At 42.5% G+C, this 25,852-nt stretch overlaps 1 protein-coding gene across 9 annotated transcripts in view; it reads right to left on the minus strand.

The window, feature by feature from the left end:
- Positions 1–25,852, minus strand: part of LOC146715020 (adhesion G protein-coupled receptor L3) — a 270,499-nt gene that overhangs the window by 50,157 nt on the left and 194,490 nt on the right. For all 9 annotated transcript variants that reach the window (XM_085451382.1, XM_085451387.1, XM_085451384.1 and 6 more), the window contains 4 exons: positions 21,493–21,676; positions 14,115–14,237; positions 11,814–12,019; positions 8,611–8,787 (listed from right to left, as the gene is read on the minus strand). In XM_085451382.1, coding sequence (XP_085307508.1) covers positions 8,611–8,787; positions 11,814–12,019; positions 14,115–14,237; positions 21,493–21,676 — 690 coding nt within the window. The remainder of the gene's footprint in view (positions 1–8,610; positions 8,788–11,813; positions 12,020–14,114; positions 14,238–21,492; positions 21,677–25,852) is intronic.

Genomic DNA, 25,852 nt, shown 5'->3' on the forward strand with positions numbered 1-25,852 from the left:
TGGCCAACGGCGTTTCTCTGCTCGGATTGCAGAATCAGTCAAAGGAATCAGCTCTGTGGCCAGATAGACCCAAATTAGCAAACTTAAGTGGTAGCGCATACAGCACTGACAGCGCTCGATGCCCTTGTGATAATCTTAGTCGCAGCTACCCGTTTCTCCCATTTCTGACATATACGCTGCGTGTTAACTCCTTAAATCAAGGAGGCCTTAATTTAGTTCATTGAGGAGAGCTCATTTGGAAGAACTGAACATGATTTATTAAGACAGAGAAATTAATTAATCTATTTGGCGATTAGAGTCCGATGACCCATCGTGGCAGAACAGAAACCCAACGGTGACTGGAATTAGGGCACTTAGATTGGTCTAGACGCTGGTGGTGGTGAAGATGGAGATGGAAGTTTGGATGAGTGACATTGGTTAAATGGAGATTGAGAGGAGGTGGGTTGCAGGAAGAAAATATGAAAGGGAGAATGATGGAAGAGCATTGAGATTTAAAGTAAGCAAAGTGGAAGCTGATTGGCTCAAAGAAGGTGGACAAGAAGGTGATTGGACTAAAGCAATAATGACAGCACTGAGTTTGACAGTGTGGCAAGGAAGAAGTGATGTGAAGAATTGACTGGCAGCAGATGACTGACTACAAGCTTCATTTGTGCGCAACTTCATAAAATTATCAGTTATTATCATGTAATTGTCTCTTAAAGGGGAGCTCATCTGTGTTTTCCCATTCCCCTTATAGCCTGTAACAACAGTGGATGCTCTTACTGACAAGACAGAGGAGACGTGTGAAGCTAAGGCTGATTTCCTTATACTTTAGAAGGACGCTTATGCAGAAGGTGTCAACAGATGCCGATGTTTGCGCTTGCATGCTCTGCGGTGTGCGGTGCGTGACACATTAGTCTTGTTTTCAGCCCGACGTGCGACAGAGCCGTCGATGCAGTGGGTGGTACCGGCCATGGTGCATTGCGAGAGGACCCCGAGGTCTCCCGGGCTAGCTGGCTGTGCAGCGACTGCAGCCTCTATCCATCACAATCTCACCTTCAATTGAAGAGGGGCCCGGTCAGAGAGAAAGAAACAGCAAAGGAAGAAGAAGAGAGAAAAAGAGACAAAGCTATAGAAACCGAGAGTAGGAGCAGGGAATGTATCTACACCTGGGTGATGGATTTACTGCGGGATGATTTCTTTGTTCTGGGAGGTGGATGATGACTGAGACGTCGCCAAACACAAAGTCTCTGCTGAAAAGTTCCTTTTACTGCAGGTGGAGGGGGGGTCTCCCCAGGCAGGGTGGCAAATGATGTGATCTACAGTGCCTCTGCGCCTAGCCTTACAACAACAAGCCGGCTTGATGGGACTCCATGTAAGGGTCTCTAAAGTGGGCAGACGTAATTTACTCTGAAATTTACTCACTGCGGCGCAAGGGCGGCCCGGTCGGACGGCGTCCGTGTTACTTAGCAGGGCGACGCACATTTGTGCACATTCGATTTGTCCTCCAATGTTTTTCTGCCCCACATTTTTCTTTTATTTCTTAAACACACACGCTTTTTTCATTCCAGACAGACGCCCGGGGAGACCGGCGTCTACACACGGAGCAACTAGCAACAACCAGAGACCATGTGACTGACATTCTGCTACGACGGGCCAAATAAAGGCTGGAGAAATGAGCGAAAATAAAACAACTGACAATGAAAGTGATACTGCTGACTGACATAGGGCAGGCTGGTAAATATATTAAGGGGTCAACTGGAGCCTTAGTGTGTGTGGTAGCATTGGGTGGTCATCTACAAAGTGATACCCAGTGAACAAATCGCTTACAGTGGACTATGGAAATAAGCATTATTGGGCCCCTTTTGGGAACATTTGACCAGAAGCACTAGAAACAGTTGGGCCTCTGCGTGCTGGCTTGCTCATTTTCTTCAGTGATTCAGAATGCACAATATCTGAATTAGTCTAAGGAACTAATTGACTTCAAAAATAATGAATCCCAATGAGAGACAGTCTGGAATAAACTGCTGAGAGTGTCTACTAACCACGCATACTGTTCAGTAGATTCCAGTGGTGGATACAAATTTACGTTGACCACACTCATCATGGTCAAGTTGAGCGTGATTACAATGTGTCACTCTTACACCGAAAAGTAAAAGAGTGCACATGTATCGCTTTTGTAACAAATGCTTGGCCTAAAAGGAGTGACACCAAAGACTGTATCACGTGTCGGGTAAAATTACATACAAATTGTATTATGATTGCTATTTTGAAACAATGTATCACTTGAGGAATAGCCCTACATTAAAATAAAATGAAGTCAGCGTGTTAATTTTTTTTTAACCAGATTTGAGTTTTACGGGAAAAAACATAAAAACAAAACAAAGAAAGCCCACATTGAAATTCTGCTGGGCACATCCGAAAGCATGCAGCAACTTCAAACCGCTGTCAAGGACAAAAAATGACAGCATTCATAATGTCAGACGGGCAAGCAGAAACATTTCGCCTCTTCTAATTTGACGCGTGCAGATTTTGAATGCAATCATAACTTGGGGTTATAAATGTAACGCCGATACCGATGACAGTTTATTAAGGCCCAACGTGTAGGTCTGTGGATGTAAGGCTCATTATTTCTGGCTAGTGTGCATGCATGGAGGGGGGGTGTTAATGATGATGGCGATACTGCAGTGAGTCTCCGTCCTCAAAAGGAAAAATTGTAATTACAACTTGCCGATCTCCCTCTCTTTTTTCCCTCCTTTTGCTTTGGCGATGCTACTGAGAAATAAACAAGGCAAAAACAATCTGTGGCTCTGAGGGTAATGAGTAATAACAATGCAAAGATGAGCAGTGGTATGTCCTGTTGCCATGGATACAAAAACAGATAGTCTCTTCAGTTTATGAAATTTCTTTCTCTGCCTCTTTCTTGCACACATCCAGTCGTGCGTGCACACACTGCCTATTTTTCCCCCCCCCCTCCATTCAGATCCAGCACGGTGACAGTTTGTCAAATAAAAAGCCTCCGTGGCTTCAATTCAGAGCCACCTTGGAACAAGCCGCCTTTTATAACGTACAAGTAGAAAAGATAAAGAATAGGGCAGGGTGGAAAAAAACACTATCACTCAAAGCCGGGGTGTAACTACTGTCCACTTTCCGCGGCTGAACGCAGTGCCACAAGCAAGCCAAGCTTTCCAAAATGTTAGTGATTGCCTTGACTGAAAGAGCTCCTTTTACTGCATCCCTTTCTTCTCTTTTTTTCTGCTGCTTTGCTTTCATTGCGTGAAGGCTCCCATTCTTCGTGGCTCCCTCACTATTCCAGACTCACCCTGCAGGGAGCTTAGTGGGTCCAAAAGTCATGCTGCTGAGTGACAAACAGTGGCTCTCTCTAGCTAGAAGTAAACCACACCATACAAGACTGTGTGGGTTATGTGTGTAGTGAGAAGAAAAAAAAAACCAAAACATGGTGACTTAGCCACTTTCTCTTATTAAAAAATCACCCTTAGAAGCAGAACACCAAACAAAGACAGCATTTTATGACACGTGAGAGCCAAAAGATAGGACATGATGGTATTACATGATACTCCAACGTGCAGTGTGAACCCTTCTCCTTCAAAAACAATCACTGACGACTATTCTCCACCAATATGGTGCAGATGCCATTGGGTGTACGAGCCAGCGCCCTGGTTGTGCCAGCCGGTGTACTTCCTGGATTTTAGGTGTGCCTGCTTTCCATCAGCTTGAGGCCTGCTGTGAGATCCTCTTCCTGGGTGCCTGCGCTGCTCGGGATGTGCTGTCTCAATAGGAATTGCTGCTCTGTGTTCTAATATCTAAACTTTGTATCCAAACTTGTCATGTAACATATATACAAACTGAACATGTTGTATTTTTGCCAAAAATTTGTCCTAACAAAAAAACAACAACAACAACAAAAAAAAAACACTGTGAAAAAAGTCGACATCAAGCCATGGCGAGCTGGTCGAGACATTTCTCCACAAGAAAAGGAAGAAACTGAGATTCTGGGTTCATCGAATTCTCTCAAGAAAGCAGCAGCAGGGAAAATTTCATGGTTTGATCCAGGAGTTGAAGCTGTATCACGATTTTACACTTCCAGTGTATGAAAGGCTTTACTTCTTAATGTTTCTGCCCGTTTCTTTAGTCGGCGTTTGTTTTATTTGTGGGTTCAAATTTGCTGCACAGGAAACTCGTATTTAATGGACTACTATTTTAATTTTAAAAAGTATTTGGATGTGTGGAAAGCCACCACCTCCAGCTTGCAGTTTTGTTTTTTTTTTTAGTTATGCTCTCTCCAAAAAGCTACCTAATTAAAATATAGGTTAATCTTTTAAAGAGGGTTGGTGAAGATCACGTGCAAAAAAACAATGATGTATCAGATAAATACAAGATGACTCAACCTGTAGCTTGTGTCAAATATAATGACATGTCAGTTTCCTGCTTCCTGTTTCATCTACAGCAGCAGGAAACCTGCCAATACATTCCCAAAGCCTCAAAAAGAAAAAAGAGTGAAAGAGTGGTGCAGGCGGAGAGCCAATTCTACTTTTGTGCAGTCTGAGAAGCAGCCATCACTTTGATAGGATTGAGAATCAAATGTTACGTAGCAATACTTTGCAGAGGTTGGTGTCATTTTAGTGGGAATAAGAATCGTGGTGGACGCTGCACCTGCCAATTTTTGGAGAAGTTGTTGCAGTAGTGTCTACCATATCCATTTAGCAGTTCCAACTTTTGGCACAGCAATTTTGCGGTGCTCCTCAGATGCCAAAACCGCTATTTGGGAGGAGAACCTTGAAAATGCATGAAATTGGTACTAGATTGTGAAAAAGATGTACAAATGGCCCCTTACATCTTGTTGGAGTGGACGGGAAAAAGAAAACAACCTTTCCTTTGAGCACAAAGAGACAAAGAGAAAATAAAGAGGCCCCCAAAATATTCCAGAAGAGATATTATCTGCATTAAACATTATAATCACTGGTCTTTCTCTGCCTTTGCTGCGACTCTCTCTGTGAAACACACATCAGCAAACACAGATTTTTAAACGTAACATTTCTCTGAGCACAGGAAGCGTTTCTAGTGAATAGCCTTTGACTTCTTGATATGCGGGCGTGTCTTCAGAGAGGCATTGACACGGACGCCTCCCCCGGGTGACGAACGCTAAGAATTCTGAAGTATAATGAAGAGTCCTTGAAAATAAATTCAAAAGTTGAAGCTGAACCTGAAAGCGGAAACACATAATGATCCTAAGAACACAAGCACATTCACTGAGGAATAGTTGCAAAAAAGGAAGAAAGAGAGGGCTAAGGAAATGGCCTGCTCAGTAAAAAATTTTTTTATTTAAAGCCTGTGGTGAGATTTGAAACCGGCTGTACATGCAACATAACCCTCAGGCATCTTGTATCTGAAGGAATTGTGCTCGGAAAAGTGGTCAGACTTTTTTAGCGAGCTGTTGTCAGAACTGTTGAAAACCTCTAGAAGAAGTTGCAGATGCCAGGGGGATTGGCATACTACAATTTGTTGACAGAAGAGTATTAACTTTATCGCTATTCTTATTTAATAAATCACATAAAATATATTTTTCTTGAGAATGTTTGAAGGTACAACATCCTTCCCTTCTTCTAGTTCATAAAGTCAATTTTATCATTTGCTTCTGTGACCATAATGACCCACACCCACCAGAGGTTCAAAACCTGGGACACCACAATGGCTTTTAGAACTAAAGAAGCCTCTTGGTTGTGAAGCAAATATAAAATCAATTTTATTTATATGGCACCAACAGTCATCGTAGTTAGGGATGGGAATCGAAAACCAGTTCTTGTTGAGAACCTGTTCCCACTGTTTCAATTAATTGGAATTGTTTGCCATTTTTGCAAACGATCGATTTCAGTCGCCTCGAATGACGTCACCACGTTGCGGAGCGTCATTTACCTGGCAGGAAACATGGCGCCTAAGTGGCACAAACGCTCAAAAGTTTGGTTATACTTTTTCATTTCAGGGAGGAAACACTACGAATATGCAAAAGCATTTGCTCACAGAACACGCGATGACCTTAAATGAATGTCGTGTTTTTAATTCCGCTCCAGACTCGTGAATCTCAACCCAGCAGCAGCGGTAACGTTTGCACGTCCTCTTCCGTTAATGCGGCAGGTAAATAATCAACTAACAGTGCATATTATGTTAGCGCGATCTGCCTTATTACAAAACCTGCCATTAGTGTGCATTTAGGTGACCATGATGGCAGGGACATTACTGGATATTCTTGTGTAATTGTAATTATTGCTACTGAAGAATATTTATTTTATTATTTTACATTTACAATTTTTTTCCTGGGGACCCTGTGACACCCCATTGAAGAGCCGTAGGCTGGATCTCTTAAGATCTCACTGTTGGGTTTGTAAGGCCATGTTACTCCTGAATTTCTATCTTGTTCAAAGAGAAGATATAAAACAAAATTCTAAGCTAATCGGCCTGTGTGTTCTCCTTTTTTAAAAACAAGAATCGATAAAGAATCGAATCGTTCAACAGAATCGAAAATGGAATCGGAATCGTGAAATTCCCATCCCTAATCGTAGTGCGCTTTATATTAAGGTAAAGACCCGACAATAATACAGAGAAAACCCCAACAACGACACCTATAAGCAAGCGCTTGACAACAGTAGGGATGAAAAACAGGAAGAAACCTCTGGCAAAACCAGGCTCAGGGACGGGCGGCCATCTGCTGTGACCAGTTGGGTGTGGGGCGATAACCAAGGGGTGGTTCGGGGTGACCTGATCCAACACTAACTATGAGCTTTATCAAACTGGAAAGTTTTAAGCCTAATCATAGAAGTAGAGATGGTGTCTGTCTACCGAATCCAAACTGGGAGCTGTTTCCACAGAAGCTGAAGCCTCTGCCTTCTTTTACATCTACTTTTAAATACTCTAGGAACCACAAGTAAGCCAGCAGTCTGAGAGGAAAGTGCTCTGTTGGGATAATATGATACTATGAAGTCTTTAAGATAAGATGGAGCCTGATTATTCAAGATGTTGTATGTGAGGGGAAGGAGCCAGTGAACAGAATATAATATGGGAGGAATATGCTCTGCAGCATTTTGGATCTACTGAAGTCTTTTCAGGGAGTTTGTAGAGCGATTTGATAATAATGAACTGCAACAGTCAAGTCTAAAAGTAATAAATGCACAAGCTAGTTTTTCAGCATCACGTTTCTAATTTTAGTGATATTGCAAACATGAATTAAGGAAGTCTTACATATTTGTTTAATATGCGCACTAAGGGACATGTCCTTGACAAAAATAACTCCAAGATTCCTCACAGGGGTACAAATGTCTTCATGAACCAATAAAAGAAGCCCAGTTGCTTTCAGCTCAAACACTTAGGACTACCAAGACCTGAATGACTGACATATCAAGAGAAATGTTTTTATTAGTCTTAATAACTTTAATTCTGTGGTATTGGTCAGCTATGTTCAATAATTCAGGTTATGCCACATTCCTCTACATTTAAGATTTAACATTTTTTTAACATTTCTTTTTAAATTATGTGCATAATGGTTTAGTTTTTTAAAACATAGATGTATGCTCTGTCACTACGATAAAAAAGCGAGATAGAATCAGACTCGGAAAGACGGGAAGGTGAAGGAAGGTCTAGTGGTTATATGGACAGGGGCCAGCTGGAATGGTGCAGACAGAGTGTATATTTCTTTTCTGCCGCTGAATTATAAGAGACACTCTGAAGAGACAGATGCCATAACAGATACCAAAAACTACTCTGCTCTGTCAGCAGTCAGCTCCTAAACTTCCTGTGACAGAAATAATTAAGCTGTCTGTCAACATCAGAACTAAAACATGGCTTCCTTCGTGGCTGGACACGGAAAAAGACGTTTTTTTATTTGCCAGCTCCAACATGCACAGTATTAACGTCACCCAAAATCTCAACTCCACTATTCTTTTATACTTTTTTGTACAGCTTCCATTAACCCCTCTAAGTTTGTCCAACGCCAGGATAGCAGCCTCCCGTCTTTACGCTAGGCTAACTGCCTCCGGGAATACAATCGAAAGTGGAATTTTGAAGTGGAGAGAAGCTCTCATGTGAGGTTTTTTAAGAGAGAGACCGTACAAGGACAGGTGAAAACACACGTCTTTTAGCACTACATCGACCAAGGCCCATTCACAGAGCTTCAACAAAGGCTTGAAGGCCAAAAACAAATCATTATTTATGAAGGCAAAGCATAAAATGCATTTCTGAAAGCCGCTGCTCACAAAACCCAAAACAACACAACACAGTGGAGCCATCACATATTGGGTTACTTCACACAAATGGAGATTTAAGATGGCTGCAATCAATGACACAGGGTCATTGTTTAAAAGCGTATGAATGCGGGTACTTTAAATGTTAGCAGACAAAAGCCTTGTGAAGGTCAGAAAACAGCTGGCAGTCGATTACCCGCTAAATTGAAAAGCAAAGCAAGTATAAAACATATAATAAACTCCAACGTAGATATCAACTTTATACGACGTGAACCAGCTTTTTATCGCCAGCAAACCACGTCGGAAGGAGTCGCTTGTGTAAACCACGACGGATCAATGTGTTTCTGAGGATTAAACAAGTTAAAAAAAACAGGCTCACCTTTACATCCACGTGAGCCATGAGGACAGCAAAGTTGGTCAGATGTGTACAGGAGCATGTGGTGTGTGTCCTGTTGGTGCCTAGCAAGCGGCAGTCCTGCGTCGACCAGTAACCAGTCATGGTTCGCTTGCTGTAGCTCCAGAACGAACAGTTGGGGTTGAAGTTCTCCTCAGATTGCTGTTCGGAGGGGGAAAGACAGCAAAGGGATTTGAAGTTAATCGCACATTTGCTTGGCTTATTTCTGCTTTACTTTTATTTTCAGAGCAAACATCCTCAAAAAAACAAAGGGTCCAATTTCTCCCCAATGCAATCCATATCCATTGTAAAGTGAATAGCAGGTGTTTTTGCTGTCATAAAGCATCAAGCGGCCCCCTTGCCTGTCATCCATTGTGCTTTTTTGACCTTTCTCTTTAACTTTCACTGCGTGACAGTGAGCTGCCCCACAGCTTAATGGGCACCACTGCTGTCTGTGCCGGGCTCCGGTCCTAATGACGGGCACGCCTCCCTGCCATCTTGCTCGCCATTTCATAAAAGTCACCCACAACACCGAGGCTGAGTAACAGACAAGCACAACAGAACGCAGCTGCTGATAAATAGACACATCAACAGCCTCTTCCTCTTGAGCCCAATTCTTTTGCAGCTACGAAAACAAAGAGCGAGCGTGCACACAGAGACGCACGATATCCTTTCCACAGCGACCCTCAGCTTCCAAGGTTAAACGCGTCTGCGTTCTTGCTGGAGATGCTGGGCGATGCTGCAGCTTTTCATAGTTTCACACGCTGCAGGGTGATTAGTCTAATAACGTTTATCCTCTGCGAATGTAAATTTGCCGCTGATTGAGTTTACCCTTCACACACCCAAACCCTGCGTTAAATATTACACGGAGAGGAGGTAGGATGACCCTCTGTCCCATTAATGGCTTTAATTGGTCCCATTAAGTGGCGAGGCAAGGAAGCGAAACCATAACTAGAGGACACATCATCATCTCAGAAGACCAGTCATCCAAAACCGCATGGTTTAGATGTTAATTTTCAAGGGCAAAGTTGAGCTAGATTCAACTTAGAAGAGCTATAAGACAAGTACCTTGGATTTAGTATGGAAGCCTAATATAGAAGTAATGTAATGCCTACACTATACAGTGGCTGGATTCGGTTTACATGAAGCTGCTATGTACCTCAAGTTGTTTCACACAGTGGATGGACTGTAGCTGTACTAAGGCCCATATAAATACACCAATACCTAATGCTGTGCTGGTTCCCATTTTACTCCCAGAACAGCCCTGACCAGTCAAGACATGGACTCCATGAGACCCCTGAAGCTTTGCTGTGGTATTTGGCACAAAGATGTTAACAACAAATCCTGCAAGGTGTGAAGTGGAACATCTGTGGATCCGACTCCTTCGTCCAGCACATCCCAAAGATGCTCGATTGGACCGAGATCTGCAGAATTTGGAGGCAAAATCAACACCTCAAACTCGTTGTTGTGCTCCTCAAATTATACCTGAACCATTTCTGCTTTCTGGCCACTATCAGGGAATACAGTTTTTATGAAAGGGTGCACATGATCCACAACAGTGCTTCTGTAGGTGGTGTCAAAGTAACATCTGCATTAACGGCACGACCCGAGGTTTGAAGCATCACATTGCATAATGCATCCTGGTGTCAGGTGTTCCCCAGGTAAGCAACACACACGATTCAACATAGCAGGACACGTCCTTCCACTGCATCCAGTTCTTATGCTCACGTGACCATTGTTGATGGTTTTGGTGGTGAACAGAGGTCAGCACGGGCACCCTGACTCGTCTACAGCTATGCAGCCCCCTACACTTCCTTGGAGCCCTTTTTGATAGATAATCACCACTGCAGACTGGCGCCGGCCATCACAGTTTGGTCCTTGTCAAACTCCCTCAAATGTTTACAGTTGGCCATTTCTTCTGCTGCTAACAGATCAACACTGAGGACAAAATGTTCACTTGCTCACTAATATATCCCACCCAGAGCAAAAGCAATCCAAGAACAAACATATGGAGTTGTAAATGAGCAGAGTAGTACTCACATATCACAGTCTTTACAGTTTTATCACACCAGAATATAATAAGCAAATAGAGACCCGTTAAACGAAGAGCTCATTCAGCAGCACCTCTGTTTGGTTTACAAGAACAGGGAGCTCTCGATTTGATGCAACAGTCAATACTATATATAATAATGCAACCAATCAAATTTAATTAACGGAGGAAGACGAGATTATAATCACGACTATCATGCGATTAACTGTACAGCCCCTCATGAGGACGAGATTTGCTTTAAAAATAAATCTTTTTATTTTGGCGAAGGCACATTTACGTGAGGAAAAGACGAGGCGGCTCTCTTGGCACACTGCAGGACTACAAGCAGGAGAAGCTTTTCCAAAAGGGCACTTTTTATTGAAATGACTTGATCTGAGCTAGAAAAGGGTATAAAAAGCGCCAGTACCCTAACATTAGAGCAACAGTAAAATTAGTGAATCTACAGTCCAAATCACAAATTACACTTAAGGCAGGTGAGTCAGAGCAATAACTGCGCTGACATTGCCCCCCTGACATTTCCCCACCACTTAATTTTTGACTTCCATAAGCTATCGTCCCTTTCTCTTATTCCCTCCCTCCCTCTGCGCTCTGGGTCCTTTTCCTTTTTTTTCTGCTGTTGTAGCTTTCTTCCAGGTCCCTCCCACACGCGAGACCCGCCGCAATTCTGCTATGGTTGCTCAACATCTCCGGTAATAGCTGAAGGCTCTGTTTGCAGACAAAACAGGGATATTTTGAGGGTAGCAGAGTGTGGAGAAGATAATAGAGTCAATGACTAAGCAGCCTCCATCGAGGCCGAATATGACTGATATTTGTTCAGGAGATCAGGTTGCTGTTCAAACTAATAAACAACAAGGTGTTCTTGCCATCACCCTGTGAGCAACGTTGTTTTCCACAATTTAATTTTCCACACCTTTCCTTGAATAAAACTTGTTCACATTCGCTTAATTTTCCCGGGTTTGTGATGGGATTTGTACGTTTTGTTGCGCTTCGGTGATAGAGGAAATCGTGATGACAGGTGCTATCAAGAAAGTGAATGTGTGAGCGCATTTTTTGTACGTGAATGAAAAAAATCAGAGGCACTGACATCAAAGTGAAACCCATCTCTCAGATACACAAACATGCGGACGCACAGAATTACCTGCAGATGTCTAATGGTGAAAATGACCGGGTCAGAGAGGTAGACTTTGTTAGAGTCCTTGTTGATGGCGGCTGTGATGACCGGCGAGTTGACGATCACAGAGTAGTTGGTGGCCAGGGCTTCGCTGCCCAGCTTCATGCTGGCGTTCTCAGTTGAAAGATAGACCCCGATGTGCTTGTACAGGACGAACGCTATTCGGATTTCACCTGCAAGAGGACAGTTATGAACAGTCTCGCACTGATTAAAGAACGCACTGGATGGGGTGTCACTTCATTTTAAAATAGATCTTTCACACTCACACACACACACACACACACACACACACACACACACAGTAAGGCTGGGCACTGATAGGAGAGTCACTGGCCAGTCTTCCAAGCTAAACATGTTTTCAGACAGTAAACAGTTTCCTGCTCGCTTTCAGTGATGATTGAGTGCTTTGACTATTGGCTAAAACTTCCTCAACCAGTGGCTTTAAATCATGTCCCGTCCCCTTTAAAGATGTCCCGTGAAAAGACATTGAACTATAGTTTCTTTCTTTCTTTCTTTCTTTCTTTCTTCTTTTTTCCCTAGCTGGCGGTCAGGAGGACAGGTCGCCCGAAGCAAATACATCGCAGTGGGTGCCGTAGGGTTTCCATCTTGGTCAACGATGCACTTCCAGGCCTTGTGATATCTGGCCTTGACCTTTGCTTGATCGAGGATGAGACGTCGTTGTTTAAGATCATCTTCAATTTGCTTGATCCAACTCTTCTTGGGCGCATGTCTCCAGTGGGGTGCTGCTACAGCAGAATGCGATATGGCAGGCGATGGTCACTCATGCGGCAGATGAAGTCGTCACTTCTAGATCAGCTCTTCCATCGAGGGCTGCTGGTGACACTGACTACATACCACGCTGTGGCTGAGACGGTCACCGAGCGACACTGAGAATCTGATGCAAACAGCACATTTGGAAGACCTCGAGCTTGTTGAGGTCGTGCTTGATTATGACCCAGGTCTCGGATCCATAGAGAAGAATGGGCAATACCAGTGTGCAGTACAGGCGGATTTAGTGATGAGGGTGACGTTTGTCTTCTTCCAGATGCACCATCGGAGGGAGGCGAAAGCCGCCGCTGCCGCCTGAACGATTCTTGAGTGTACTTCCGCCGTTGATGCCACTTTCTTTTCTTGCACCAGAGAGCCGAGGTATCTGAACTATAGTTTAAAATGGTTTATACTCAATGTTTTTTTGGATTGTGTCCACAAACCTAGGGTGCAGTACTACTTACATAATGTGAAAACAATGCACATGATAATCTGTCATGTTATTTATACCGCTCACACAGCACACTCAAATTAGAAAAATGCTAAAAGTGATAACGAATGGACCCACTCACTAAACAAAGCTTCTTAAATCTGAAGTCAGAGCAGCACATAGTACAGACAACAGACGGGGCTACAAATATGGCTGCACACGAGGCAGAAAAGCAGAAATCATTCAGAAATCATCAGACTTAAATAAAAAAAACAGGACTCCTATTGGCACTGACAAAGGCAACCATTTTTCTTGTTAATCATTTCCTCCTTTTTCCTCTCCCCATTGCCTCCTGCTGTCTCACTTTTGTGCATTCAAAGTTCCCTCCCGCCGTGTCTGAGATCACTCACTCTGATGAAAAGAAAACAATTTGGGTGCTGTGGAATTGCATATCGGGGAAATATTCGCCACCCTGCTATAATGATCCGCCTGGGCACGGCTGGACATGGACTTAGTCATCCAGCACAGACACGGGGACGCAGCTAGAGTCGATTCTGATTTGCATGAGCTGATAATAAAAGTCTAAAAATGGGGCGACACTGCTCCCAAAGATATCTATGTATAGAGTCTAACTGCCTCATTTACAGTTTAGTGGCAGAGCTTGAATGTAACTAATTCAACAGCCAGGGTCTTATTCAGAGGCTGCAGAAAGATCTAAGCGCTTTATATGCAGACCAACAAAGGACTGGGGAAGCAAAGCGAAAGTTATTCACCGGCATCTGTGATAAAATTCCTCCAAAACCAATGGAGGCCCATGCAATGATACAAGTGGAAGAAGCAAAAAAGAAAAGACGACAAACAGCAAAAGAATTTTTGATTAATTACAGCAGCTCTCGTAAGCCAAGTAACATAACAATATTTCTATTGTAGCAAAGTTGAAACTTTTCTCTTAAATTTATCATAACCATGAATAATAAAACACAGAGTGAAGGCGCGCATGAGCCAAGATTGCACTTCAAACCCACAATACGGGAGCAATAAAAGCAAATTCAAAAGGTCGAACTTCTTACCGTTTCTTCCGTGCTGCTTCAGTGTGTTCGCTGAGAGGTGGATAGAGTTGCCTTGTCCTCCGGATTGTGGGAACTTCAGATCAGGCAAATTCCCATCTGTGCTCATTCTCGCTACCTCCAGCTCTGCACAAAATAGAACAAACCCAAGCAAGCAAACAACATTAAGCAAGCAATAGAGGGCTACAGCAACCGCTTTGGACACTGGGGTCCTGTCTCTCAACTAAGAATTTAGCTAGAGTATCGAGTACATGGAAAGTATTTTGCAGACTGGCTGAGCCTGACTCACTTCTTTTACAACATTAATAAAAAATCTCAGAGTTATAGCCTTGACACAGAGCTGGATGTTCCTTTCCCCAATTCAAACCAAGCTGACTTTACTTATTTTTTTGACTTTTCTATGACTTCCATGACTGGTTTACAAAATGGCTCCTGGGAAGAACAACAACAAGCAACCGACTGAATCATTGTATCAAATTTTTGTTTTTCCAAGCCCGTAAATAAGCATGCAGAGCAGTACCCAAAAGTTTGGGAACACTTTGAAAAGTCTTCATAAAATATGTACACAGTCAAACAATCACTGCTTTATTTTAATGACATGTTGTATTATCTAATGCAATTTTATCATTTTAATTGATGACATGAGCAAAGATGGTTAAAGAAGCAATAAACTTGGCTTGAGTTTGAAGCACTGGCCCCAGAAAAAGATAAACACCAGGGTTTGCAACTCCCTTCATGGATAACCGTCTTTAAGTCTGACGTCATTAGCCATTTTCCGGGTCCAACCTCAACCTCTGCTTCAGGTCCCAAAGTAAAACATACACTGCAGCATCACAGACAGTCACTGGCTAAATTATTTCATCTGTAATAAAATGTTCGATGTGGCTGCTCTACCAGGTGTAACAATTACGTTTAAAATCCAGGCATCCATGAAAACAGAGTTTATTAACTTTAACAGAGTGAGAAGTTAGCCGGACGTTAGCTCGCTAGTTCCCACCTAAACATGATATAGCATGTTCTGACCGAGAGATTTCTGAAAAAATTAAAACGTACAGCTCTGCTATCACTTCCAACATAATTGAAGACAGAAAAGTAAACAGCAGCGACATTTGTAGGGTTACTGAAGTTGGATTAGCTTTATATAATGATGTGCTATGTGGTGGCTAGCTAAACAGCTATGGTTAGCATAACATAAAGACAGTGAAGCTGGAGGATGAACGCTAACTTTTTAATGTGAGGGTTCCTGATAGTTTGGGACAGATGCAATTACATGACAGAATCCTGTAAACGCACTGAACTTCAGTCAGGAGAACAACTGAGATAATCCATCCACAATAAAAGCTTAGTCATTAACATACAGCTGCATGGGCTGGGCTGTAGTTATCGTAAGGCTTTAAAAACTGAGTTTAAAATGAACAGTGACAATAAAAAATGAGAGAGGCCAACAGTGATCACTGACTTTGTAGGGGCTTGTTGAGATTTAATAGAACAAGATACAAAGCAATAAAACACGCTAAAAAGACAACAGCATTAATAAACGCAGAGTAGTTTCGACCCGGAAACAGGGTTCATACGTCATCACCTAAACACCGGATAGGACAAACTGATCAGCATCTTTAACTGGTGAAAAAACATCTGGCCTCGTCAACAAGCTACTCCGATTTATATTTAGGGAAGCCAGATTGCACTGGATAGTGGAGGGAGTAGCAGACAACGCTGCAGGAAATCATCACTTTTTCAGCATTTTTCCAAAAGAAAGTCATTTTTTAGAGCTGCATTTTGACGCTATTATTAGCTGATGCTCCGGCAACTCAACTAGAAAGATCTATTGCTTCTTTAATCAGCACCAAAGTTTCAAACTATGCTAACATAACAAAGTTTCCTCTGATGATCAATCAAACTTTTCACATGATAAGCTCGCATTAGGTAATAACATGTCCCATTCGTGATGGTAACAGATATTAGATTAAAAATCATAAGTCATCCAAATCCATTCATTACTGGTCGTTTACAACTTCTCTCATCAGTTTTTATGCTTCATAGGTACATGAAGAAAAGCAGTTTTCCAAAAGCCAGCATTTTAGAGCGGTAGAGTAATTATGCTTTGTATATCACTGTACCTACACCAAGCAACAACACAAGCCTGGGTAAGAAATTTGTTATTGATTACGACTGATGGAATATTTAAACTGTAGTCAGAAAACCTTACAGCTAACAGCTGGAGCAGATGCTAGCAAACTGCAAAGAAACCTCCAATTGCTATATTGATTCCAAAAAGCATTCATCGTGTAGCAGCTGGTTTTATTAATCACTGCATCGCCAAAGAGCTCTAAATACAACACATCCTCACTTGATTCACTCAGCATTGACAGAAGAAGTTATCTGTTGCGACTGTGTACAGTTTACACATGGCAATGTTGTTTTTCCCCTAAACTGTAACAACAAAGGCCGTCTTTGCTTTATTAAAAAAAAAAAGACACCTTCATTCTGAGGAATCTTTTTCTCTTGAAGAGCACAGAGAGTGAACGATGCAAGGAGAAAATAAAGACCGACGGGACAAGACAAGCTCGCTTCTGCAGCAGTTCAACAGCTGTTGTGTCTGAAGCGAGCACCGAGCTCCTAATTTATGGTTCAAAGACTCTGGTGTCACGCAGCAGAGGAAAATGAGCTGCTGATAGGAGCCTGGCTCAAATAAAAATCTCGTTCCATCAAAGTTATTACGGCATGATACAATTCAATTTAATAAAGCAGTCTAGTGTGCTCCTCTCTTAAGTACAGGTGACCTGTGTGAAGTCTAGGCATTCCTAAATGTCAAATTAACTCCCAGAGCGCTGAGATGAGTCTGCTGATTCACAGCTCAGTAGAAATACAGAAAAGAAGTTACACAAATGCACATTTCTAAATGTGCGGTGTGGATTAATAGAGGCTGTGGGTGTAAGTAAACAATGCTGACGTTTATGTAAGAGATTACAGTTTTAGCCACGATTGTGCAGCTCTTGTAAAGAAATGTCACTGCAAATGTGTAAAATCTGGTATAAGCTGAAGAAACAGTAACGGAAATGGTATTAATAGGTTATATTGTAATCTAGACACCTACAGACTTCCATGAGATGGAAAAACAATGGGACAGTCCAACAAGCAGTGACCAGCTTACAGTAAAAACCGAAACCGCAGGAAAACAGCAAATGAAAAGCTGTAAGACCCTACGTCTTCTTCTTAATCCTTATAAAAAAAACTGGCACTCACCAGAGCCACCCCTCAGCATCCTTGTAGATGCACCTGTGGTATAAAGGTCAAAATCCTAGGTGTTTTTCAGAAAAGTTGACCTCTGACCTTGAGGTCAAGGTCACCAGGATTCAATTTGAAAATCCCAAGTGACCACATTTTTAAGTTATGGCATTCACAAGATTGCCTCGACCTCTGACCTCTCATGTAAAGCACAAACTGTGGATAAAAGATGGCCAGTGAGGTGAATTCTTTCTAACGGCCAGCAGGGGGTGGCTACTCTGGTTTCAAAAAGTATGTCCAAATGCATAGAAGTGTGTGAAAAATATAATCTTAGGAAACATTTCTTTTTCGTTGAGGGTCTTTTTTGTTTTTTTCATTAAAGTATAATGTTTATTTTGTAAATTGTAGTCCCATTTAAACTGAAAATGGATAGAAAAAAAGAGACACTTTTAGGCTGTGTCTACTTTGATTGACAAAGTGCTACCACATGAGCGTGCAATGGTAAATGGATTGGTGCTCAAATAGGACTTTTTAAAGTTGTACTACAGACACTTTCATCCAGCGCCTTTCTACTCACTTCAGCACTCAAATTGCCTTCCACTACAAGTCCCATTCACCCATTCATACATGCATTCATACTTTTATCGACTTCGAAGTGCTTTCTTACCTTCACACACACACAAACACTCTCACACTCTGATGGATGCTTCAAGGGCAACTTGAGGTTCGGTATCTTGCCCAAGGGTACTCCAGCGTGCGGACTGGAGGAGTCAATGATCAATCCACTGACCTTCTAATTAGTAGCCAACCCGCTCTACCTGCTGAGCCTCAGCCGGCAGTCAGACACCTAACCAGTGATGTTTGGCTCAAAGACAAAAAGATGGCGGTTGCCAGCTTGGTACGGATTTCTTTGACTTACATGTCTCTGCTACGTTTTTTTTATGCTTTCTAACGATGGCGACATGATCAGTTTGAGGAATGCGTTCTGAAAAATAGTAACAATCACGTCTTTTTTTTCCTAGCCTTTATTGATAGGATAGTCAGGAGAACAGTAACGCAGGGGCCGAGTGGGAGAGCGACACGCAGATAATGACTCGAACCCAGGCCTCTGCAACAGCCTTTCCACTTACAGGTCGCCTTCTCGAGTAAGCGAGCCACACCAGTTCACCCAAAACACCGTTTGAATGAGGTGACTGCCGGCTACGATCAGTCCAGACATCCGCTGCCAGCTAAATGCCACTCAGTTATAATGCGACTCGCCAGGAGTGGCAGCCTATCCAGAGTTCTACTTGAACTAGCAGGCAGATTAGTCTGTAGTGGAGAATCTCAACTTGAAACAAAAATTGATTCAGTGTAAGAAAAAGAAACTTAATTAAGGCCGATAAGGCATTCAGCTGATGATCTCACATCAGCGGACTGTGACACCTCTGACTTTGATAAAGGTTACAGCCAACAGGAAGCTACGAAGAGGCCACATTTAATCCTGCCTTTGGATCTGTTCTCATACCAGGGTTTCCCATAAAAAAAATCTTTTGTATTAGCATTCTCCTGCGCTTTTGTAAAGGCCAGGGGGTTGTGATACATTCCTATTCAACTTAGCTAAGACAATACCCCAGATAGCTTACTGTTCCCTGGATTCCAAGAGGCTGCCTTCTGAATAAAGGAAGCATTTTTCCGTCTCCCTCCCTCTCTCCCTCTCCCCCTTGCTGTCTTTCTTTTCCCCTGTGCGGTTGTGTAAAAGAGCTTACGACGGGCTTTAGGGAATTTCTTTGATGCCATAGGAGTTGTTGGACCCCGAAGGCTATACATTCAAAGCTGGTTTAAATAACACGCTAATCGGCAGAAATCTGTTCACAAGATTATCATGCAGAGAGCGGAGCGCGCGCTCTCTCGCAGACAAAAGCTCGAGACGGGCACACGCAGCGTGACGCGTAAACACAAACACAGACACAGACACAATGACTGCAGAAATATCCTTCTTTGAAAGCGCACAGAATAGATCTCATTATCAGCTTGAGCCTAAAATTATAGCAAGGCTTTTTAAAAAGGGTTCGAGATTCGCTTTAAAGCGAGAGAACCAGCACAGCCTGACGCTGAAAGGACGTCTCCAGGTGTCTTAAGTGCAGTGCACCTGCTCTCACACACACACACACACACACACACACACACACACACACACACACACACACACACACTCTTAATGTCACATGCAAGGCAAAGTGAGGGATAAGTAATTAGCTGCTGTAGTGATTACAAATGTTTGGAAGGGCCCCCTTGTCCTCATTTAACTACCCTGCATGGCATGAGGGATTGCAGGAGGCGACTGGCTGGGTAAAAAGAAAAAAAAAAAAGCCCAGCAAACAGAGAGATAAGGCCCAGTAAACATGTCACCAGCACATAATTAACCAGACTACCACAGTGTGCTATAAAATCTCACTCGTGTTTTGCAGGCATCGTTTCATCCCCCCTTCTCCAAACGAGCCCAGAATCTCCTTAATACCCAGATGAATTGTGTGCCAGATACAATAAAACCCATTTTATTAATTCTCCTTACGCTCGCCTCCTTTTAAGCCAGCAGACCTATATTTTTAGGTTGCCATGGCAGCAGGAACTTTGGGGGGGGGGATGGGATAAAAATCCTATGTCTTCAGAGAATAGGGCGATACATCATGGCATTATTTTTGCCCCGCTAGCTCCAATTATTTAAGTTTTACACGGTTCTCGATGTAAGCTGCAAAAAAAAAGAAAGTCCCAGCGACGGATGCATCCAGTTTGGAATTACCCCACCAGAGACAACCGTAATGACACAACTTCTATTATCTGAGCTCGCTTGGTATTTATACACTGAATAATGAGCACCGATCCCTGATCTGCAGCACCAGTGGTTAATTCCTGCTAATAACTGACACGAATATAAACACAATCATTAGAGATAATTGTCAGTTTACAGCCGGCTGCCATCAGCTATAAGCAGCCCTGCCAGATTTCACCTCCTGCAAGACAGAGAGCATTACTCCAGTGACCTTCACACTTGATCCAACACCTCAAAAGCTCCCCTGTCAGCGCGAGGGGATCAATAGTTGCGTGGTGAACTTCGTGTGCCTGTGCAACAAGCAAGATCGGCCAAGGCTCTTTAGGCACGTGAGAGAAAAATACTGGGAAAAACAAACGATAGCAAATAAAAATGCAACGACAGAAACGAACGCTCGGCTCTTTAAACTCATCTTATGGTTGTCTGTCATAATTGGAAAATGCAGTGTCTTCCAGATGAGCTAATAATCTGTTTCCCAGCAGCTTGAGAACATAATTCTACCCAAGCTGGTTCACTCAAACAAAGAACGCCAAATTAAATGTAATGTGCTCGCTGGCATTCAATTTCACATCCATCCACTCATCCATATATCCATCCACTAATTCATCCATCTATCATCCACTCATCCATCCATCCACTAATTCATCCACTAATTCATCCATCCAACCATCCACCCATCTATCATCCACTCATCCATCCATCCACTAATACAGCCATCCACCTGTAATTCATCCGTCTATCCATACATCCAACCATCTATCATCCATCCATCCGCTCATCCATGTAACGATCTATCCATCCACTTATCCATCCACTCATCCATCCACTAATACAGCCATCCACCCACTAATTCATCCATCTATCCAACCAATCCATCCATCCACTCATTCATCCATCCATCCATCCACTCATTCATACATCCATCCATCAATCCATTCATCCATCAATCCATTCATCCATCCACCCTAAAAAAAGAAAGCAAAGAGAAATCCGTCCATGAGGTTTTCCCCTCATTCAAACATTTAGATAACTTCAAATAATTAATGTGTATTTTTAACTTGGTAAACAACCGTTTTTGTTTAATGACTACAGCCACTACATTAAACACATTACCACACATACTATATTGCTTAATGATCATTAGAAAAGGAGGCAATAAAATAGTAAATGTTTCATTTACCATATACCGTATACTTTCAAAGGAATGCATTAGTCAGTGTGTTGTAAACTGGCACTCTCTTTCTTACAAATCATCTGATTTTGCATACATGTACGTGTTTTATTTTGCTTTTTTTTTTACATGACAACATGCAAACTGCAAGCGTGGCTGTGCATACTTACGGATGTTGTCGGTGTTCTCTTGCACGATGTCCGTCTTGAGCAGGTTATCAGCCAGGACGAAGGCTCCCTGCTCGACCGTGTCCAGCAGCATGGTGGCGGCCCTCAGCTGCTCGCCTGTGCTCAGCTCCCTCCAAGCCGCCTGGGCCTGCGGCTGTAGCAAATTGTTGACGGTCTCCACCATGGCCTAGGGAGTTCAAATCATTGATTTAGTGAGCGGAAGCTAAGCTGGCCTGGGACTGCGGCAGCTTGACGTGGCGATGTGGTAAATGGTTTGAGTGAAGGAAGATCAAAGGGAGCTGAGCACTGAGAAACAAATTGCACAATCCTGTGGGACTGTGTGAGGAAGAAGCGTGGAGAGTTTCTTTTTTCACCCCTTTCTCTTTTTCATTTTAGCTTAAATTTCATAATAATTTTTATATTGAGCAATTTCACGAGTCTATTTCCCATTCACTTAAAAGACATGGATCATCGACCTGCAGCAGCGACACCTGAATCTGTAATGACAATGGATGTTGCTCTCTTGTGTTTTTGCTGCTGTTTGCTTTTATCTACAGGGAGAAAAAAAATAATCATGTAAATGAATCAGAGTCAGTGCTCACAAGTCCAGAGACCAATTCTTACATGACTTAAGGCAACGGTCTTTAATTGGTGTGATAAATGTTCTTCCATGCAGACAATCCCAATGCACAAACGCACTACAAAATAAATGGATAAATAAATTTTATAAAAATTAATAATTATAACACAACAATTTTCAAGGGATGTAAAAGATCTTTGCTAGCAGCAGCAGCTATCTGCAGCCATTCGAATCGGATCTTCTCTGCATATTAATGTCGTCAAAGGACTAATATGCCATCTTTAATCTCCCCGCAACAATGCCGGAGTGGGTAAGCAAGGAGGAAACAAGAACATCCTCCAGACAAGATGAAAAATTAAGAGCCATTAAAGATTTAAAAATGCCAATGGCGAGATTTAGGAATGGAATACTAATTGGTCAAGCAAGGCAATTCATTCCTGGTACCAGTGCTCCGAAAGAGCTAAAAGAGCCTGACCGCCGCTGGGCCAAAAAAAAGAAGCTGTTTCTAAGCCATTACAGTGCAGTAGGTGGCTAATAATGCTAGTAATAGTCGCTTTTCCGGGCTTCATCATGAAAATCACAGATTTAATTCAGTTTAAAAAAAAAAAAAAAGGTCAAATTTGGATTCCCTCTTTACGCTTCTTTAAAAGCAATTGTGACAGTTTGTGCAATTGTGACATCCCGAAAGTGGAAGTGAAGGTGCACGTGAACGTTGGTAATGCCACACCACAGAACGCCCTCTCTTTTTTGATCAATGGATTTATGAAGGGGAATAAGAGCTTTAGTACGACTCCACAACAGCATGGGGATAAAGCTAAAGGCGATAAGAGGAGCCATGTGCTCGAGTGTATTAAAAGCATTCCTCATAAAAAAAAAAGGTGGGGGTGGGGGTTACAGTCACGTGGAATAAATCTAATAGCTCCCCCAGCCTCGGATACTTTATAATTTTAACTTTATGTTTGTCTCCAGCCACCGTGATAGCAAGAGGAGTCAGAGCACTGATTGGGAATTTCAAATAGCACCAGCTGGCTGTTCCCCATTCAAAACATACCCTGTACACATTAATCCGCCCACACACAGTCACAGAGACACACAGCACTCAGAGGCTGACGCAAGAGAGCACACACCTTTGCACCTGTTAGTATACAGGAACATACACAAAGTCAGTGGCAGGCACATACGCCGACTGCAAGCCGTGCCGGGTAATACAGACACACACACACACACACACACACACGCACAAGCAGTGCACCAACTTTGATGTAATTATTCATTATCTGCAGCCAATCTCCAATCACACCTTCTGACATTCAGCTAGAGGCAAAGGTTGATTCACTCTCAATTAAGGAGCTCTCTTTCTTCAGGCACTGACATTTTTTTTCCCCTTCTTTGTTCCCTCCTGCAAGATTTGCTTTCAGCACTTCTTAAAACACTGAAATAATGGTTCTTCGGGGGGGAACGATTGATGGACTCGCAGACGAGGTCGTCTCGCTTTTTTTCTTCCACATGCACAATAGATGCAAAAAGAGAACAAGGTGGCAGACCAGTCCAATCCTGGGGCTGGAGGGCTGGATCAGAAAACGTGACGTCCGAAATTAATATTGGAATAAAGGATCGGCTCTCACACTGGTCCTTCAGGCATTTTATTTTTTTTATTAGATCAGCTAAAAGAAAAGCAATAAAGCTGACATTGATGCACGCCGCGTCATTTGGATGCAACAGATTAACCAAACCACTGTGACACAAATTACTCATTACTGTTATTAATATGTATAGAGCATGCAAATCTTTACCTCATTTAAACCAGAGAATGATATTATGACACAAACACTATAGGATATTGTCACTGTGTTGGACTGACAGTATATGCTAGACCTGATAAGACCTGAAATTGAGCATGCGGTTCCAATATGCCATTACATTGTAATGCAAAAATGTATTCTTCAGTGTTTATAATAACCGGCAGCCGGGCTGGTTTATGATGAAGAAGCTACAGACAAATTGTGTTGGAAGGAAAATCCAAGGCAAACTTTATCTTTCTGCACCGAAACTCCCATTATCATAATACTTTTTGTGCTCATTTCAGGCCTGTGTTTTGTAAAATAATATGCAACAATTTTGACGGCTAAAATAATTTCAGATAAAGGTCACAGCGAAGGAAAAATAGCTTCTGTGCCAATACACTGTGTCACCCCGTGTTCATCTGTTCGTACACTGCAGCAATGAATGAGCACTTTCTTTTAGGGCCTTAAACAATCTGCAATTTAAAGGCTGAACGTGTTGCCGAAATGTCAGATATTTAGTCAAGCAGTATATGGATATACTTTTATTAGATTTCTTGTAGGTAAAGTCATGTGATTGTATGCACTCCTGTGAAAAAATAAGCACATCCTTGTAACCAAGTGCTGCTAACCAAATGTACTTAATTAGCAAATAGTCTGGTTTGGAGCATTCAGCTGTGTATTAGCACAATGCCACAATCTTCCCAGGAGTGGACATCTCAGCAAATGCACTCCAGGGTGCAATGCAAGGCTAAGGGAAACTCTAGAAAACCCCAAGAGCAACATGTCAGACTCTACAGGGCTCAGTTAGAATGTTAAAAGTTCAAGTTCATGGCAGCCAAGTTTGGTTGGAAGGGTTAAACAACATGGCAGCATGGCTTAGCTTTGCAAAGCTGCGTCTGAACAAACAAAAAGACTTCTGTAACTTTGGGCAGATGAGACCCAATTGGATGTGTTTGACCATAATGTAGAGCAGCGGTCCCCAACCTTTTTTGCACCACGGACCGGTTTATGTCCGACAATATTTTCACGGACCGGCCTTTAAGGTGTTGCGGATAAATACAACAAAATTAAACCAGTACCTGTAACAAAAAAAGAAGATTGATTCATAACACACGGGACAAGACCCAGGGAAACCGAGTTAACGATAAAAATGATTTTAAAAAATAACGCTAAAAACCGATAAAATCCCTGAAAACCATGAATTTCAAACCCGAGCCTCAATTCTTCCGGCCCGGTACCAAATGACTCACGGTAGCGGTCCGCGGCCTGGGGGGTTGGGGACTGCTGATGTAGAGCACCACGTTTGAGAACACTAAACATGGCGTATCAGCACAAACGCCTAAATCATCCTGAATCATAGTGGTGGTGGAAAGATGACGACTTGTGCTTGTTCAATGGGCTCAGGGTCTGGGCACCTTGAGCGATGGTGACCTCCTCTGTGTATCAAAGTATTCTAGATTCAAATATGAGACCATATGAGGCTAAAACAAAAGGACAAAAGGACAATGATCCCAAATACAGCAACAAATCTACAACAGAACCACTGAAAACAAAGAGAATCAAGATGCCACAATGGCCCAAAGTCCAACCTTCAACCTGAGTACATTAAGGAAATATTGCACATGTTTAAATAATAGGCTTTAGAGATGCTGGCAGCAAATCTGGCTTCCCTTTGGAGAAATCCAGGGTAGTCATGATTTCCTGTTTCCATATTTGTGAGAAGTTTGGGTAAATGGTTACTTTGGTTAGCTTCAAATTTCCAGTATAGGCAGGAAAAGGACACCAAGCTCTTAACCTAATATTCCAAACTGTTTATGTCTAATGTTCAACTGTTTTTCAATGGACGCTATTTTGTGAAGCAATCCATTGTGAATACTCAGTGGTGACACCGTGTTCTTTATTTACGAAAGCTAGCGGCATCTTTACCCGTCTTCCCATTAGATCAGGCTGTCACATTTTACTTTTTCTCCAAGATCTTTCACCCAAAGGCAAATCTCTA

Source organism: Copadichromis virginalis, linkage group LG3 (assembly GCF_057382275.1).
Source record: "Copadichromis virginalis isolate Kocher_CV1m ecotype Utaka linkage group LG3, C_Virginalis_male_GT1.1, whole genome shotgun sequence".
NCBI classification, from domain to species: domain Eukaryota; kingdom Metazoa; phylum Chordata; class Actinopteri; order Cichliformes; family Cichlidae; genus Copadichromis; species Copadichromis virginalis.